The sequence below is a fragment of the Lepisosteus platostomus genome, chromosome 6 (assembly GCF_059453375.1).
Source record: "Lepisosteus platostomus isolate fLepPlt1 chromosome 6, fLepPlt1.hap1, whole genome shotgun sequence".
Classification (NCBI taxonomy): domain Eukaryota; kingdom Metazoa; phylum Chordata; class Actinopteri; order Semionotiformes; family Lepisosteidae; genus Lepisosteus; species Lepisosteus platostomus.
The window spans coordinates 44,221,536-44,241,180 of record NC_142616.1 but is presented as its reverse complement, the minus strand read 5'-3'; the positions used below and the strand labels follow the sequence as shown (position 1 = coordinate 44,241,180).

Genomic DNA, 19,645 nt, shown 5'->3' with positions numbered 1-19,645 from the left:
TTTCCTGGCTGCCGTGGTTAGTCTGCCATTTCTTTCTTTAGAAAGAGGTTTGAGGGGGTAGGAAACTGGTCAGTGGCGGTGAGTGTGCTTTTATTTAATTTAAGCGAGGGAGCATTCGGGATCCAGGGTTGTCCGTCGAAGAATATTCTGATTCAATATGGTAAGCGACTTTTTTGCAGTGGTGTAGTTGGAAATAGCTATTCTCTCTCGCACTATTGACTTGGTTATTAGGGGGTGATTGCTCAAAGGTTTGGAGACTGAAGTCCAGAATTTAATTTTCGTATGAATTAGAACAGTACCCAATTTATGTAGCGGCGCTGAAAGGTTGAGTTGTAGAAATGGGATGTGTACGTGAGTCTCATGACTTGCGATACTGTTTAACCACAAAACCTGTAGAACTGCTGTCTCCCATAACATGACTTAATGATATAAAATGGGTGAATCAAAGCAGTCCAGGTTTTTAGCGATTCGTGTTATAGTTCCCTCTATTTCGCTCTCTAACTGTACCGGGGTATAACTCGATTAGAGTTCAACGAGAATGAGTACATGTTATATTTTAAAGATGACAGAGAAGTAGTGCATGAGTTATTCGGAGGAGTTTCGGACGCTTCCTTCTCGTGTAACTTGGCCGAGACCGGTGATGTCGCTGTGAAGCAGCTGGTTTGTCGAGAACTGTGACACGTTCGTGTGAAAGAAATTCCGCTCGAGCGGAACACGAATGCTTGCTTGTGAGAACTGAACGCCGACTCCAGCGATGGTTGGCATTGTTTTGTGGACGCCTCTTTGATTTCACACCATCTCTGATGAAACGTGTGAAGCCCCACGTTTTAAAATGAGCAGTCTGGACAGTGAGTTTGGTGTGGCAAAACGCCACGCACGAAAGGGAGCAGACACAACCACAGCAGTGTCTGGAAAAGTAGCGTGGGCTCGTGCATTATCAAACAGGGCTTGAGGGAGATCTCATGCTATTTCCCAGCTCCTCATAACCACATTTTTCAACAAAAAATAAGTGCCCTTGAATTACTTGAGTGACAACAGTCTCTTGGCTTGGAAAGAGTGTTACAGTTCATTTGGAAGAAGAGAGATCCGTACTCCTTGTAAATAGAATTACTGTAAAAGAAAACCTGAAGACAGGTCACAAACAAAAACCCATCTGGCCTCTTTGGACGTGAGTGGTTAATTGATCCCAGGATATCCTGTTTCTGTGAAGAAATCTAGCGCAACATTTTAAACAGCATGGCTGGATTCCACAACCCATTGAGTGCGGGTGTACCTCCTGTTCTTGGTCCAACCTCCACACAGTCTCCACTTGTGTCCTCTGGTTTCTGTTTCGGTGTTGATTCTAAAAAGTGCTGGGTTGTCTCTGCCTGTGATCAGTGTGTCCTCACGGTGTTAGATGAAATCCTGTTTTATCTCAGAGAACCAAATGAAAAGAATAGGAGCGACACTTTGTGGCAGATAGGCCCTGTGTGATTGTCTTTCCTGACTCTCGAGAATGGAGACACAATGAGATCAGCAAGCGTAAGAATCAGCGTATATAATTCCTTGGTGTTAACTATGTAGGACACAGCAACAAGACCTTAGATCCAGGTTTAGGACTCTTGACAGTGGCAAGGGAATGCTCCCGGGGCCGAGACAGGGGAATCTCAGGATTCACAGTCCTTTCAGGGGTATTCGAGAAATCGGCTTCAGCTGTCAGCCATCTGAGTTCTCTCTACAGGAGAGGATGGCTCACAAGGAAGGTGTCTAATCTGAAAGCAGGGCTCGACCAGCAAAGTCTCACTGCGAGGCCACAGGTGGTGTAAATCTTCTAGGGGATTTGAGGGGAAACTAATATGTGTTCAGTACCTGTCACTGGCCATATAGGAGCAGCAGGTTAACTTCGTTCAGCAGTAAAAGACCAGAGAGCGAGACCAGGGTGGGTCCGGCCTCAGCTGATGCCCTGTTTCCTGGCCGGACTAGAGCTTCATGTGCTCAGGTCCACCAGGACCCCACCCCCACACCCATGTGTGTTCACTCTTGGCAGCCGGGAATCAGTGCGGGCTCTGGCACTCCCTGGGTCTCTTCCAGCTGGGATCGCCGCTCTCCTGTACCCATTTCCCAGGGAAGGGCACTCGCAGCCAGTCGAAACCCAGGCGGAGGTGCAGCCTCCTGGTCCGCAGGTGCAGGGCCCGAGAGCTGTGTGCGGGAGGGGTGAGCAGCCGGGGAAAGATAAAGGTTTTCTTGCTTTTCTCTTTGAGTGAACGGAGGTTGGGGTTTGCCCGGAGCGTGGCACGCACTGACCTGTACAGTTCACAGGCGGAGAGTGGAGAGCGGAGAGCTGCTCGGTGTGAGATATCAGCCCTGGCGTCCGGAGCAAGACTCCATTCACACATACGGATGCAGTGGTGCATTCTCTACCTGCAGCTGTATTACGCACACCCTGCGATATTTAAAGCAGGTTCCTCACACGGATAACTCAGAAACCCTAGGGCCACATTCACGTTAAGCCCTGTGTCCTAGTGAAATTATCTGCACTTTAACTCCCAGCCTCCCGAAAGTTCCCCATTAATTTGGTTGCAGATTCTCACTTCTCGTTTGTCAGTCCTGCACCTGATCTGCTGTGCAGTGGGGCAGCCCTACAACAGGAGACAAAGAGCTGTTCTGCAGGGTGCTCTGGGCTGCTTTGCATACAAAAAGCAGCATACAAGTGCAAGGGGTTATGACAATGATGATGGTTCATTTTATGTGTAACACAAGACGACTGAAAGCGATTTGGCAAAAACGCAGCTGTGTCTGCAATGTAGACGGTGCATGTTGTTTGTACCCTGAGGTCTGGAGAGCCGTGTCTTGCCTGATAATCACACCCCCTGTGTTTGGGGACCATGCGTTTTCCAGTGTGAAGGGTCTGGGCAGGTGTGAGCTGTCGAGGGATTTAAATCAGGTGGGTGAGATTCAGAGCCTCAGATTGCTGTGATGTGGCACAGCGGCGTTCGGGGAGGTCGGATCGGGCAGAGCACAACCCTGCGTGGGGAGAAAGGAGTAGAGAGGATCGAGTGCTTGTGATCAGATCTGATCCTGGACAGAGGTCTTTTACAGGAAGCTGAGTCCCTGATCATGTCTCTTCAGTGTTTTGTCTCCGCTAGTGACCAGATGCATACTAGACTGTATGCCCTGCTCTGGCTGGTGTTCCTGTTTGCGGTCTTTTGTGAGCTTCTGTGGCCACCCTTTTTTTGTTCAGTTTCTGCACTGTTCCCCTGATTAAAAGAGCAACAGGCTTTAAACTCTCCTATCATTCATTGTTTTCCCTGTTTTGTAATTCCAAAGGTTTGGAAAGACCCCAGATTGTTAATAATCTCCCCCGCGGGAGAGGGTGCTTGCGATGCCCAGCCCACCAGAGGAAACTATTCCAGATGTGACGGAGGCCCTTGGGCGGCAGAGATCCCAGATTGATCCCAGCGCTCGCCCTCATCCCTCTCTCCAGCTCCGTGCCCGTCGTGCTGACCTCCTCCAGGGCGAGTTTAGGGCGACGATCAAGCACTTGAAACTAATCCTGTTCTCGTTGGAATTCTCCTTGGGTTTCGGTGGAAACTCCATGAGCTGTTGGATGGGATGTGCTTGTGAGCCTGCTCCCTGGACAGCTGCCCGGGCTGTTGATGGGTCTGTCATGAAGTGAAGAGAAACATCTGCTCTCTCACGCAGGCTTCCCAGTACAGTGTTTCAGTTAGGGAGCCAGGACTTTCTAAGCTATTAAAAGCAAAGAGCCAACAATATTGTATTAGAGCATCCCTCCTGGTTTCCTGTAGGCTGTCCAACGCTGCTCCATTTTAGTGCTAGTTTGTAGATTAAAATGTCAGCTTTCAGGCTGCCAGGTGTTATAGTGAGTATGGGGGGCAGAAGAATTGAATCTTTTTAGTCTTGGAGAAGAATTAGACAAGGGGACATGATTCAGCTATTGTGAATCTTCTAGTCAACCTAATGGACTTGTTCAGAATCAACAGGGAGACAAAAACCAAAAGGACACTTGGAAACTACAAGAAAGTGCATTTAAAACTGAGAACAAGAGGCACCTCTTTACGCAAAGGGTGGTGGGAGTCTGGAACAAGCGACGCAGTTAGGTTATTAAAGAAGATATACTATCTTCTTTTGAACAACAGCTGGATGAGATGTTTGGTTGCCTTATTTACTAAATATCTAATGGGCTGGGTGGACCAAGTGGCCTCCTCTTGTGTCAACCTGTAACTCCTGCTCATTCAGAGAAGAGCGTGTCACGAAGAGGGACAGAACAGCTTCACTGCAGAGGGGCTTCAGGTCTTGACACTCCCGGTGTTGACACTGGTGCTACAGAAGTCAAGAGAATCAGACGCAGAGGTGTAAACCTGCTCTAGTACTGCGCTTCCAGTCTTTCTGTATAGTTTAACTTCCTTACATAAAAAACTGAATTCAAACATTTTACTGACAAAAGAGAAACGTCCAGTTTCTAAGGAACAAGATACATCCGCTTTTTCAGACCTAAGGTTCCCTGTTTTATTCCCTGTCCTATTTTGGGCCGGATCAGAACTCTATTCATTCAGAATTAGGTTCATTAATAGGGCTGCTGGGATTCAGCAGGATGAAGCAAGGCTTTGCTCTAAAAATAGTGTTAGATTAAGTCGTCCAGGGCTTTGCATCTCTCCCTCTTTCTTTATGTTGGGGAAATGTTTAGAAGACTCAGACTGAAGACCGAAGGAAACTGTTTTTTCACAGCAGTGCGCGAATCAGATGAGCTAAAGCTGACTTCAATTGAAGAGACCGGCTGAGGATTGTAAAAGATCGTTTTCAGCGTGTCAGGACTTACGCACAACAAACGGCCTTGTACTGTGTCCAGGTGCGCAGCTGTTGCATTGTGGGAAGGAGTAAAGCAGAAGTGTCCTCTCTTCCTGTTTCCCCAGCAGAGGGCGAGGGGCTGACCCAGGCTGGTCTGGCCTCCACGCCGGGCGATGGGCGGTGGGCGTCCGGGCATAACCGCGAGTGACCAAGATGGGCGCGCGGCTGTGGAGCCGCTGGGGGGACGTCTCCACCCCCGTCCTGTACGGCTCCCTGGCGCTCTTCATCTCCATCCTCCACAACGTCTTCCTCCTCTACTACGTGGAGACCTTCGTGTCCGTCTACAAGATCGACAAGGTGTCCTTCTGGGTGGGGGAGGTGAGTTGGCTTGTTGGAGAGCAGGGAACTCTGTTGCTTGGACATGGTGCGGATGGATTAGTAGGTCCTGAGACCAGAATGTCCAAACCAGTAGTTCAGTGCTATAGGAGCAGTCTTTTGGATGAAACATTAACCTGTGGTCCTGACTACTTCTTTAAAGATCCCACGGCACTGCTCTTAAGAGTGTCCCAGTGTCCTGGCTAAATTCCACAGTCTGAACTCCATAACGTTCCCCCTTATTTCAGCTGGTGAAGTAGTGTCTCTCTCCTCCCCCTGCTCTGATGTGCAGTGGGGCTGCTGAGTCACTCTGGGTGGGCTGCACTTCTGTGGTGCAGATATATACAGTATATATAGAAAGTGCTTTGGGAACTCTTGTGATAAAAAGCACTAAATTGATGCAGTTGAGTATGAATATTATTTCATGTCCTCTCCTGGTGTCGTGGTGTTGATCTAAACAGGTTTGTGAACATCCAGTCCTTCAGGAACTGCCGGGCCTGCTACTTCTTGTCCCAGCAGCAGTGTTCAGCAGCGTGATTGAATTATTTGCTCAGTGGGATGTGCTCAGTTTGTATTTCCAGGTCTTTTCTGTCCTGTGGTTTGACAGTTACATTGGAGTGTAGAGCCCCTGAAAAGAAGTTTAAACATATCCAATTAATTCAGTAAGTACCCCAGTTAGGCTATCAGGTTTTCCTCACTGGCTTATCATGTTTCAGAAAAGAGAGAAGCCTCTGAAAATTGCAAAATAACACAACTCTCTGTGCCACCTCCTGCTGGAGAGCACACTGCTTAATGCAGTAAGTTCCGTCATAACAAGGTGTGTTAAACCTTAATGTGGGTTTAAATGCACAGCTTTGAAGTATCCAAGTACATAGATTGTGATCACAATCAGGGTGGCCTGGAGCTATCACGTTACTAAATAAAGGGGAACCGTAATGCTATTTTTATATTTCGGGATTAGAAAATATCAGTTCAGTTTATTTGTCATATGCTCATGTGCTATGAAATGCTTATTTGCTTGTATGCTCCAATACAAAGACATTAAAGGAATAACCAGAAACATAAACGCAGAACAGCAGCAGCAACAACAAGTTAAATAACATAAGCAGTGTGAGAAAAAAACATCGGCATTGATGAGTGCGTTTTAAACCACAATAAAAGTGAAATGTACACAGTAACTTGTACATCTTCCAATTTAACAAAATAGATCAGATTTCCAGGTATGCGCTATTCAGAATGAGGCAACAAAACATTCGGTGACGTGTTGCGGCCATATGCCTTTGGAAACAAGCAGGCTTGTGAATGCATCTCTTTTAATCTGGTAGAAATATTGCTCTCTTGACTTGGAGAGAGTTTTGCTGATAAATACTACTTGCTAATTTTGCAAGCAAATCACATTGGAACATTTCTGTGGTGAAATGTCTGCTGCACAACATGTATTTATTCGCTCGTCCATCACATTAATCACTACAGTGACTAGTGAGCAGGAAGGGCGGTTTCACGTCACAATTCATAGAAATTTGAATGCGAGTTTGCAACAACAGGGCAACTTACTTTCACAAAGTTCAGGATTTTGTGCTTAATTCCAAATTCATAAAATGTTTCTATAATGTCAATGAATTAATTTTGTTACCGAGATTAAATAACGGGTCTGAGAAATTGGAACTGCACTTCCCCTGTAAACTGTCATATCAGTGCAGTGTTCAATTAGGCAGTTATACCACGTAGGAAAACACATCAGATATGTTTTAACTGGTAGTTCAGGTGGTAAGCTGTGTCAGCATGCGTAGGCTGCAAAGGAACAAGTAATAGGTTTATTCCATGCTGAAAAAAATAAGAAAAACACAACGTTTCGGCCATGGAGCCTTCTTCAGGTGTAAGAAACACAAGGCAGAAGGCAAACGTAAAGTAGCGGGAGAACAAAGGCTGGGAGGGAGGAGGAGTGAGAGGCGGGAGCAGGGGACAGAAAGAGAGGCCAATCAAGAGGCGTGAAGTCAGAATAGGTGTAGAGAGGTGTGAAATTAAACCTTCAATGAATGGAGAAAATTTAGAAGATTTAGAAGAAATCTTCTAAATTTCTTCTAAAGAAAGCTAGAAGAAAGCTAGTTATGTTTTAACTAGCAAAGTACTGTCTCGTAGAACAAGGGCATGAACGCTGTAGCTCGACGAAGCATGAAATCTGCACACTTTGGATTGAACAGCCAGGTGAAACGTGAGGATCCAGGATGTGTTGAAACTAGGCGAAGCAGGGGTGAAGGAAGCCGTCTCTCCCACATGCCAGGGCCGAGGCGAAAGGCGAGGGACGTCGGGGCCGCGTCTGGTCTGGACAGCCCTTCAGCGGTCCCCAGAATCGATCACGCGTTGGTCCGCTGCAGGAGGAGAGGTGATCCCTTGCTTAAAGTCCTGCTCTGCCTTTCCTCCGCAGACCGTGTTCCTCATCTGGAACAGCCTGAATGACCCTCTCTTCGGCTGGCTAAGTGACCGCTCCTTCCTCAGCTCGCCACAGTAAGATCACTACCTCACCGTTCGCTACAGAACCTGCTCTGCGTTTGACTGACCTCGAGGAGCGTTCGCTGTCCTGGACACACATTCATAGAGCTTTACAGTTCATAGTTTCGTATCATAATTCCCACCGGCTTAGCGGCAAGTCAGTGTGTGGAGCCTGTTGTCAAAAGCTCTCTGTTTCTGTACGTGTGAAGGAGTAAAGGGCATCTCCTCCTCCTCGCAGGTCTGGGGCGTCCATCTCGGCGCCAGAGGTAGTGTTGAAGAGGCTGAGGGCTCTCTCCAGAAGTGGGCCCCTGCTGGCGCTCTCCTTCCTGGCATTCTGGGTGGCGTGGGCCCCGGCCGGCCTGCAGTTCGTGGCCTGCCTGTGTTTGTACGACGGCTTCCTCACGGTTGTCGACCTCAACCACAACGCCCTGCTGGCCGACCTGGCCGTGTCCGCGGGGGACAGGACCCAGCTCAACTTCTTCTGCTCGCTCTTCAGCGCGCTGGGCTCCCTCTCCGTCTTCCTGTCCTACTCCTTCTGGGACAAGGAGAACTTCCTGTCCTTCCGGCTCTTCTGCGTGGGGCTGGCTGCCGTCTCCGTGCTGGGCTTCAGCGTGGCTTCAGGCCTGCTGCGGCGGCGGTTTCAGACCGAGGCCCGGGTCCGACAGGATGAGGCAGCTGCGCTGAAAGAGTAAGTCACCCCTTTCTCCTTCCGTCTCCCCCACTCTGTGTGTGCTCTCTCTTCCTGTCCCTCTCAACTGTCGCAGCTGTAGAAGCCGCCAGCTGTTGTCCTGTTTTTCATGCCCAAACGTTACTCGCCTTCTCGGTCTTGTGCCATCTGGTTTGCTGCCTTAATTAAACCCTAATTTTTTACGGTTTTCAACATCTGATATTTTCCTTCACTCAGTCCTTGGTTTCAGAAACTCCTATAGGCGTATAGTTTCCTTTTCAAGCTTTATTATCCTCTGGGGACTATTTGATTTGTGACACAGTCCTATACAACGAGGAGGACGACCATCACCAATAGAGAAAACAACACAAGAGTGGTACAGGTGATTAGCGAGTTATTTTATAATGTTTGGAGTGATTTAGCAGTGGGGATGAAAGATATTCTGTGTCTGTTGTACACAGATGCATCTTTTATATGGAGTAATGTAAATTCACAAGGAAGGGGGTGAGACACAAATTCCATAGTGCTCTTGGCCTTCTTTAAAACCCTTGGTTTGTAGAGGGTAGTTGATTTGATTTTTGCCACTTTTTTTCACTAATTTTCCCCAACTTATTACTATAGTGCGACAGTAGGACAGCATTTCCAAGCCCTCTGGCAAAACAGCTCTGTTGGTTGTGATATCGGATGTTTTAATTGAACTGTTTTGCTTCCTTCTAGTTAAGTGGTTTAGTTAATAAGTCACCAATTAACGAACCACAGGGGTAAGGTTTTCACACTCTTTCTGAAACCCAGCCCTTGGTACAGGAGTAATGCTGATGTCTGACAATGTTCAGCTTTCTGAAAATTTGCAGAACATGAACTGAAAAATTCCTTTAAGTAGAGTAAGAACTTTTTTTCTATCTCAGACACAGGTGTTTCAAATTGTAACAGTCAGGACCCTGCAGAAAAAATAGTAATGTAACACCCTGTCAGAGCTCATGGAGGCAAGAGACCTGGACTTGTTTAAAACAGAAGGTTAAGGTGTTTCTCAGTTTTTGTGCAGCAGTCTCTTGGAAGGAAGCCAGCAAAGGGACCTGGATATTTCGTGCTTGTTGCTGTGTTTTGAGTACATTTGTATAGCCTAGGGCTGCTTCAGAATAGTTAATAACATGTTCCTAGTTTAAGGCATTTGGTACCTCAGGCTGGCTCTGTGTGTGTGCGTCTGTGTGTGTTAATGAAACTCAGGCTCTTTGGGGATGCAGCTCCTTGGAGCTCTGTGAGTGTCCCCTGTGATAAAGCTCCTGAGTGATTCGCTCAACGAAGATACTCGCTTAGAGTGCAGGATGACCTCTGTGGCCCGTGGTGGATGTGTTTGAGATACAGCAGCACACTGGGAATAGCTCATCTTCCTGCTCCAGTCCGTAAAAGAGACGTTGCCACAGGTTTGCTTAGCTGGGCATCCCTTGGCTGCGGCAGTCCTGGGCCGCGACTGGCTCTGCTTGCAGTGCTCGGAGTGAGGAGTACAGCGGGGTCTCGACATCTGCGAAGTAAATATTTGTGGATTTGCTTATTGGCAATTTGGGCTGGCTGACAGGGTCTTGGATGGAAGATGAAAAGAGCAGTCTGAAACCACGCTGAAAATTGTTTACCACAGCTTTCAGATTAGAGGTGCTACAGACTAGTACTGAGGGAGAAATCTAGTGATTTACAGGTGAGGGAGCCCCTCCCTGCTCTCTCCCCGATCCCACTGTCCAGCACCCACATCTCAACATGGTATTAATATGTTTTAATATATTAGTAACAAACACTCCCGGGGAGGAATGACAGGCTGGAGATGACTCGACAGGTTTTTTGACAGTTTTATTGTCCTCTACATTACAGTGGGGCATGGAATCACGGAGGCAGAGAGAAAATGCAGTGGTTTCAATTAACTGATAAATATGGGTTTGTGATTAACTGTTTGCTTTAGTTGATCAGTGTTATTTAACTGAAAGCCAGTGCATTAGTAGTTTAATCATTGTAGGTTAGTGTTACGCTAGCTTGTCCTAAAAATGCTAAGAGGATATGCTTGCGCGTATTCCAAGCCACAGGCATTTCTAAACAGCTGCAGTTAGCAGTTAGCTCCTGCTTAAGGGACCGTCCGCTACTTCTTACCTTACCAGGCGAACGTGAAATGAGCAAGGGTTAAACTGTAGAGGGCTTATTTATCATATAAGGGAGGGCTACTTATGCCTTTTAACTCTACATATCAGGTACTCTAGTACAGTGTGAGATAGGGCTGGAATTGATGTGAGTTAAGGTAGTCGTGACAGTTCTCTGCTCCAAACCTTCGCGAATGGTGAGACTCTACTGTCTCTCCCATCACCGCAGTGCAGTAATGTGGTGTCGCTGTGTTCTTCCGGCAGGCTGTGTGTGGGACAGGCCCCGCTGGCGCAGGAGAAGACGGTCACCCTGGGGGAGTATCTGAAACAGCTCTCCAAGCACAGGAACTTCCTGTGGTTTGTGTCCATGAACCTCGTCCAGGTGCGTAATAATAATAATAATAATAATAATTGCTTTCAATTAAATAGCGCTTTTCTGGACACTCCACTCAAAGCACTTTGCAGGTAATGGGGACTCCCCTCCACCACCACCAATGTGCAGCATCCACCTGGATGATGCGACGGCAGCCATAGTGCACCAGAACGCTCACCACACATCAGCTATCAGTGGGGAGGAGAGCAGAGTAATGAAGCCAGTTCATAGATGGGGATTATTAGGAGGCCATGATTGCTAAGGGCCAATGGGAAATTTGGCCAGGACACCGGGTTTACACCTGTACTCTTTTCGAGAAACGCCCTGAGAAACACGTAGAGAACACCGGCGCTGTGAAGACAGTCGGTCGCACTATCAGGTGGCTTGGAAAGGCACAGGGACTGCGGTGGCGGAGGTGGTGGTTTCCATGGTTTCAGATGGTGTGTTATGCCGCTGCTTTGCTGCCCCGTGGTCGGTCTTTTGTTTCTTTTGACTTGAGCCTTTTCCTCACGTCCCCCTGCAGGTGTTCCACTGCCACTTCAACAGCAACTTCTTCCCACTGTTCCTGGAGCACCTGCTCTCCAACCGCATCTCCGCCTCTACGGGATCCTTCCTGCTGGGTGCGTGTGGGTCCCCCGCGCTCAGGGCTTCGCGCTCCCGGCACTAGTCTCCATATCTGTCTGCCGCCGCGGCAGTTACCTTGACGAGCACCCTCAAACGCAGCGAGGTGCAAGCCTACAGCGGAGCAGGAATTGCTACCTTTACATGCAGGAACAGCTCCACCTGCTGATCCTGAATTGATAACCATCTTATGGAAAGTGGCTGCTTTGAATGCCAAGATATTGGAGAGTGGTGCTCTGCGTACAGGATGCCAGCTTCTCCTCAGCTATATGAATTACCACCAGGATAGTGAATCAAGTAGATACGATACGATAACACTTTGTCTGATTTCGGAGAAATTTGTTTTGCATCCAAGCTGCTATGTTTTACATACATACATGAAACATAGTCACTTGATATAAGCATTACTTTACACCACTTCCACAGGAATCCACACAGCTTACCAGAATCCGTAAGTTTACTTCTTAAGTCACCCTAAGGCGCTATAAATGCCCATTGCCACTGCATTATTGCACCGAACCACTGCTTGCACTTGCCCATAAGCAGCCGTATAAGCAGGACAAATATAAACAGGGCTTGTATGCATACGCACATTAAGTTATCTTTGGAAGAAATGCATAATGTATTTGAAACTCCAGTTCATACGTGCTTGTACACAGTACATGTTTTAAGAATACTCTCCCTGTGTAAAAGCAGAGTGCATGCGTGTGTGGCCCAGAGCAGTCCTGAAGGCTCTCTGTGTGGTTACTGTTCATCTGTAACGATGTGCCATGTTCCCGTGTCCCATTCAGGAATCTCCTACATTGCCCCCCACCTCAACAACCTTTACTTCCTGACGCTGTGCCGGCGATTTGGAGTCTACTGCGTCATCCGCTGGCTCTTCTTTCTCAAGCTGATGCTCAGCGTGGTCATGCTGCTGGCCGGACCGGACCAGATCTACCTGCTGTGCATCTTCATAGCCAGGTGAGCCTGTGAAACACCGTTAGCTGTATCAGTCAATCCAATAGCTCCTTGCCCGCTACAGCGCCGTGGCTGGTTAGGCTATGGTGGGCTCAATTACAGCTAAGCTGCCTCTAGAGCCCATCACAGGGTGATGATGAGTTAATTGGTAATCGGTGGGAATAGTGCATCACCATGTGGTTTATTTAGGGGGTTTGCTGGCAGTATATGAAGCACATGGTGCTGGTGGTTCTTGGTTTACAGTAGCATGTATTTGTGGAGAGTGAGTACAATGAACGCTTCTTCATCATTTTGAGTTTTTACTGTGTTCAGTCTCCTGGAGACGTCTTACTTAGATTGGGGTCTATCACAAATGACCTTTGCATCAGTTTGCCACATGGCACTTTCCAAAGTGGTAATGCAGTTAGTATCAGAACTGGGCACGTGGGAACTAAGGAGACGAAAATAGACCTCAGACGGCACGAGACACAGCAGCTAATGTTACCGGTCAATTTTTTTGTAATTTTTAAGTGTAAATGTGGTTTTACACGTGTTGCTTAACCCTACTGCCTTTCAGTAGAGCAGTATATAAAGTACATGGTACTGGTGGTTCTTGGTTTTCAGTAGCAGGCTGTGTTTATGTATTTGTGGAGAGTGTGTACAATGTCAGCTCTTGGGTTTGATTCTCGATTTGAAGCACATTCTGTGTGGAGTTTGTGTGTTATCCCTGTGTCCATATGTTTTATTTTGTTCGGTGGTTTTTCCCCACTTCTGGAAGACACACTGGGTTCATTGGCATTTCTGCATTGTGCCTGTGTGCTTGTGTGTGTCTGGTGGTGGCCTGGCTTGAGAGCCCTGCAAGGGCCTGAGGGTAGCGGGATGATTCATTGCAGAAGCCCCTGGGCTTTGCAGAATTTGTTTCAAGACTTGTGGTCATTTATTTGCTTAGAAAAAGCCCTTATCCATTACTACTATCAGCGTATCTAAAATTGACATCATGTGTAAATACAAGGAACACCTATGCAAAGGTGAGGTTGAAATCAACACCGAGGTTGAAATCAAAATAGATTAAATTAATAATTAACAAGGATTCTCTTCTTGCTCATGTCAGTGGGCTGTGTGATGTCAGACCTGTGCAGATTTCTTGTGGTGTAGATGGAGCAGTAAGACTAACACAGGTGGATGTGTCAATGGTCTTTCCTAGATTTTCAACAAAGTTGGCGCTGTGGAATTCTTTCACAGGTGAATGTTTTGGGTAGTGAAAGTGTGAACACTGTGTTGTCCCACAGTAACCGTGTCTTCACTGAGGGCACCTGCAAGCTCCTGAACCTGGTCATCACGGACCTGGTGGACGAGGACTTTGTGCTGAACCGGCGGCAGCAGGCGGCATCGGCACTGCTCTTTGGCATGGTGGCGCTCGTGACCAAACCCGGCCAGACCTTTGCCCCCCTCATCGGGACCTGGCTGCTCTGTTTCTACACTGGTATGTATATATACAGTACCTTCCACACAGGTACTCACGGCTCTGACCGCTGCCCTCCACACTGGTCGCTGGTACGCACGGCTGTGGGTGGTGACTAGGACAGGCAGTGCCACAGTGCCACAGACACAGAGTGCACAGAGTTAAAAGAGCAGACGTGATACTAAGGTGCCATCTTGCCTTCAAATATTCCTGATTATAATACAAACCTCTTTGTGTGCCTACTTTAACAATAAAGCTGGAAGGGCATGATCTGTTTTACAATGCACACTCTGTTCAGTTAAATAGGCTAGAGGTACAGTATCCAGCTGTTCACAAGAAGTAGTGAAAGACTCACATTGTGCTTAAGGTAGCGAGATAGTTCCCATGTGCAGCTTGTAAGGAATCCACATGATGATTTGTCCATTGAAGCCCCTTAAAGTTCGAAAAGCTTCCATGGAATACGCTCATCTCTCACTGTACACGCACAGCTCCTTCCAACATTTTTGCTTGTCGGCAAAAACACACACAACACTAACTTACTATTTCAATACACATGATACATGTATGATACATTCCAAGTGCTCAAAACTGGACATAAACCAGTTGGGGTTAGGTATGATTATGATATATTTGGCAATGCATTGCTATGTATATGTTAACAACAAGTAGAAATTACCAACCCTTTTTTTTCATGCAAGCTGTTTAAATGTATTATGAAACAGTTACATGGAGAAATAGAATTTGCATGATCTCTGTAATACACGTGAACAATAAACTTAACATGTTGGTTACTAAATTGTTAATTTTGTACAGACTGAATAACTTTCTATGAATAAGTCATAGACCCATAACTTTAAAAGGAAGATCAAGCTGGTGATATTGCTACTGTTCATATCAATTTAACCAATTATACAAACTTTAAATTCTACACATAACTGCTATAATACCTTTCCAGTGTCTGTTTTGATGGTTAAGAGGGTAACAGCCAAGAGGAGTGGAAAAACAAAAATGGAAGAACGAGCTACACGCCTGGGGAAAATTCACTCCTACACAGAGCTATTTTTGTCACTCGTTTCAGTGGGTACTCGTAAATTAAGTGCTCGTTAAAAGAGGGATAAGTATATTAAATAGCATTTGTTTGTGGCTCATTGACTCCAGGTTGAAATTGTTTGTGAAGTTTTAATCTTTGCAAAGCTGTTCTTCTGGGTGGAAACTCCTTGCCCAGGCAACACATGGTATGGGGTCATCTGGGTGGAACGGCGACACGTGAACCGGTATCTGCGTTTGGGCCCTCTGGCTTGCCCACCTCTAACCCGGGGCCTCGCCCTCTCGCCCTGCAGGCTACGACATCTTCCAGACAGACGCCCTGCAGGACAAGGTGCCCCCCCCGGCCCTGCCCCCCCCGGCGCTGGCCCCCACCCTGCGGCAGGGCTGTTTCTACCTGCTGGTCTTCGTCCCCATCACCTGCGCCCTGCTGCAGCTGCTGGCCTGGTCCCGCTTCAGCCTGCACAGCAGGAGGCTGCGCACCATCAAGAGCCTGCGGCAGGGCGGCCAGCAGGACCGGCCCTGCACCGTCAAGGCCATCTGAGCCTGCCTGAGCCCCGTCTCGGCCAACCAGCACACCTGCCTTATTTTGATATGAAGAGAGACAGATCTTTTATTTCTGTGCGCAGCGCAAAACCGTCGACCAAAAATAGTCTGAAGGAGGACGTTCTTTTTTTATTTAAAACTTGACCTCGGATTAATTGCTTGTCTGAAGTGCAGCTCGGACCTGGTCCTGCGCAGGCGGAGCTGTAGCAGGTGAGCACTGTAACAACACCGGGACCAAACTGTCCGTCACAGTGTGCCAAATGGTTTCGTTCAGGATATTTCCGAGGTCCTCGGAGTTCTACGCCATTGAGGAGCTCTGGGTTTTAATGCATTTTAACAAGTAGCGGCTGTTTCGGGAGTTTTGACAACTGAAATCTCAAACACTGTTAGCATTTTTGCACTTTTTTAGACCAGTGCTACCTTTGAAAATTTTATCACCACTACTTCAGCCCTAATGAAATGTAATCTTACCTCTCAGGTTACTTGTTTGAATATTGTTTGTGACTTTTCCTTATACAGTACTGTGTTCTGAGGTGCAATTTTGAATGATGAATAAATCTGCAGGTTGTTCCGTCTCAAGAATTGCATATGCAGCAGCATTTCTTTGGAGAGATGTCAGCAGTGCTTGTAGCATCATTTCATCACGGTCTTTTGCCCATTGTGAAGCAAAGCACTGCTGTGCTGGTTAGGGCTGTGCCAAATCATAATATTTCTTCAGGTCCTGTATACTAACCCAATCTGGATCTGCAGATCTCATAAGTCCTGGCTGTCTAGCACCCAATCAGGAGTGCATAAGACATGTAACGGCCACTCCCACATGCACACACCCCTCCCACATTAACAGGCCCCTCCCACATGCACATCTCCAAAGCCAGTCATCATTGGACGCACTCAGACCTTCACAGGTTGGCAGATCAATCTTAGTTCTGGTGAATCCTGCTCATGGTTAGCTAAACCCCAATCTAACACAGTCCCCGGCTCATAAATCTCATCCTGCTTTCCTGGTTGAGCCATTCAGAAACCTGGGCATTTGTGCTTTTGAGATGCACAGTTAGGTTGTGGTGTGTCTTATCGCCTCACGGCTGCTTTTCATTTTCTTTTAAATTGCACAGTGACGTCCAGGAGGGTTTCACCTCAATCCAGTAGCTCTGAAATCCCAATACCAGTCATTACATCATAACCATTGATGGCATCAATGGAAAGCACTTTGCTAGTGCTTAGTCACTGGCAGACAAGTGCCTTATGTAATGTGCGAAACTATTCATGACAGGGTATTGTTTTAGCGTCTCACGGGCTTTAGTCATCCATTAACTAAGCAAATTGCTCCCTGGGCAACAACAGGCATGTGAGAAGTTGTATCGGTGGCTAATTGCCAAATCCCCTTTGAAGTGAAATGTGTCATTTAACAAAGTGAGCTTGTGTCTGGAGACCTCTACATTTGTCAGCCCAGACCTACTGATGCTTCTTCTCTAGTGAATGCCCTGCAAGATACAGCTCTCTACTAAATATCATTCTGAACTGCAGCTCAAAACAAGGTTTTGTAAATTCAAGACAGGGTATGGGAAAGATAAAGCAGAAAATAGGAATAATTTTCTCTCTCTCTAGGAGAGGCAGATCCTTGGTACAAGGCACTGTAACTTTTATGAAAATGTCTGTACAGTGACTGCTGAGTCTGGGCCAGATTGTTCTTGGTCTAGGTTCTTGATCAATGTCTAACTTAAGTTTTTTTTATTAATTTTAAAATTCTATGACTGACTTTCTTATGTGGATTGAGTTTGAAGGTAATCACTGAAAAAAATCCTTGATTTATAGAAAAGTAAAAGTATTCTGTTGCAGGCACTGAAGAAGTCAACCAATTTTAAAACTATAAATAGTTTTAGAAGATATAAGGTTTCTGTCTAACATTTCTGCAGTGCACAGTGTTCCATTAGGTATGGCTAAATATGGATTAATTATATGCCTTGTAGCCAGAACTCTGTGGGTGTCTGCACTGTGCACTACTTTCCCAGTCATGGTCTGACATATAGTATCACTGCATTTTGCCTTCAGCCCTCTGAAGGGGTCCAGCCATCCATTACAAAAAAGTGGTTTGATCATGGGTTCAATCATAGATCATGTCACTAGCAGACTGTGACTGGGACACTGCACAGTGAACTAACTGCTTCCGAATAGGTATTAGTCTTCAGGGCTCTCAGTCACCATGCTGCTGTGGAAGGACTTTCTGCACAGCGATTGGCTCACAGGTGGGCTGGTGGGTGGAGTCAGCCGGTCCCACCCCATTCTCCCCCATGTGCAGTGTGCAGGGTTCAGGACTCTGGCCTGAGACATCAAAATCACACAGTTGACTATCTGAAGTCTATCTAGTGGTTGATGACAAAAATAACTGATGATTCTTTTTTATTTAGTTGTAATGTAAGGTTTATTCCAATTTCATAATTTGAGAGGGAAAATCATAATCCTAATAAGGCTGTTTCATTTATTCCACACGTTAAAAAATAGACAACCGAGTTTTTCAGTGCTTCTGACTTGAAGGCTTTTCCTCATCAGATAGGCAGTCAGATCGCACAGTGGGCTTCAGTCACAGCCCACACACAGTGCCAATGGGACTGGCGTGTCAGTACAACAGAAGGGAGGGAAATACACAAGTGCTTTATGTTTCATGGACCAAATGTTAAGATGGGAATAACTTTGTTTTTAAACTATTTGTAGCCAGATATGTCTGATTGTATCTTTTCTCAATGAAGTATTTTGTCATTGTCAGCTATGTTTTGTAACTAAAAAGCCCTTTCCTCACTTATCTTGCCTTCTGTCCTGTGTCTTGTGCATCTTTTTCTGAGTCATTCAGGTCTCTTAAGCCATCAACAGAAACCTTGAATTACTTTTTAATGCCCTGTTTGAAGTCTGTATTTTAAGGCGAGGATTCTCAATCCTAGACATCTCTCTCATGAGCTCTTAATTAAGTTTAATTTGATCGGGAAGAGCTTTTCATCTGATCTTAACTCCAGACCTTAAAGGGGTCCCCCCCAGCAGGATTTAGAGGTGTGTAAACATCTCCAGCTTCTCAAGAACGGGTAAAGGCTTCACCTTATTCAATTAAGCAGACCATGATTTCAATTAGGTTATTCGGGTATCAAGTGGAAGGAAATCCAGAAACCTTCAACTGTCACTGCAAGCACACGTGTGCACAGAAAGCCAAGGAGATGCTGGTCAGCTAAAACTCACCTTGATCTGTGGTGCTGGGGGAGTCCTAGTTACAGGGGGTTAATGCCATGGTCTTGACTTGCTGAGCCATCAAGCAGCGGTTTTTGAGGAGAGCAACAAGAGCTTCCACCAAGCAGGGAGTTCCTGCAAAACAAGCCTGGTCTACAGGGTCTCACTGCTGTTGCTGTCATCTGTTTTCAGAGAATAAATGTAGTTTTCCCTCCTTGTGACCGTGTCAGCAACAGATGGAGGTGGGACCAGGGTCCAGCAGTGTCCAGTTCTCAGCCGTTGGGGGACGTGTTGGACACTCTCCATATAGCCACGTTGTCTAGGCACCATTTTGACACTAATATACTGTAGGTTTTAAGGTTTACACTGGTGGATTAGTAACGATGCACTTAAGAATGCATCATGTTGCAGACGTCAGATCTGTGTTGCTTTGCTTGCACTTGCAGGAGCCAGGGTGTGCAGACCCTCTCCTGTTGCAGCTTCTTCATGGATGACCATCTCGACCGATTCTGTGCTTGGTTTTTGCTTTGCTTCGACCACAAATTCACCCATCTGCACAAATGATCTGGTCAGCTTTCTCTATCCTAGCAGCACAGGTCAGCTCGGCCAGCAGGGCCGAGCAACATCTTTGAAGCCAGTTTGCCAACACTTCTCATCCCGTGATACACAGACAGCTGGTGTCATACATCTGTTTCATCCTGATCCGAATGGTGTTAAAAAGTTGTCACCGCTCTTTTGGCCGGAATGTTACTGCTTCCAGAAATTCCAGAACTTAGGTGTAGAATTTCAGTGTGCTAAAGCAAAGCTGGAAATGACAGGGACAGAGTCCCGTGACCAGGCAAAATGGGATGCTGCCGCCGTTGTATCAACAGGGAGTAAGTGAACTGAGGCAGTTCAGCTCACAACTTCAGGAGACATTGAAGGTCAACTACAGCAGGAGAGAACAGGGTTTGGCCTGGGAGTAAGCAGACCAACCTGGTACCTTCACAGCGCCGAGAAGCTACTGGGCCAAA

At 46.7% G+C, this 19,645-nt stretch overlaps 1 protein-coding gene across 2 annotated transcripts; it reads left to right on the top strand.

Annotated features, from left to right (window-relative positions):
• Nucleotides 1-2: 2 nt before the first annotated feature.
• On the top strand, nt 3-18,217 carry slc68a1a (solute carrier family 68 member 1a). Of its 2 annotated transcripts, none has more exons than XM_088636010.1 (9): nt 3-78; nt 4,911-5,163; nt 7,586-7,665; nt 7,889-8,338; nt 10,702-10,819; nt 11,334-11,430; nt 12,223-12,394; nt 13,660-13,853; nt 15,173-18,217. In XM_088636010.1, exons 2-9 carry the CDS (start codon nt 4,999-5,001, stop codon nt 15,418-15,420), a joined length of 1,524 nt encoding a protein of 507 aa, XP_088492136.1. In that variant the 5' UTR covers nt 3-78; nt 4,911-4,998; the 3' UTR covers nt 15,421-18,217. The 2 variants fall into 2 exon arrangements, with proteins under 2 accessions (XP_088492136.1, XP_088492135.1); XM_088636009.1 differs by having other exon boundaries at nt 5-160.
• Nucleotides 18,218-19,645: the final 1,428 nt, after the last annotated feature.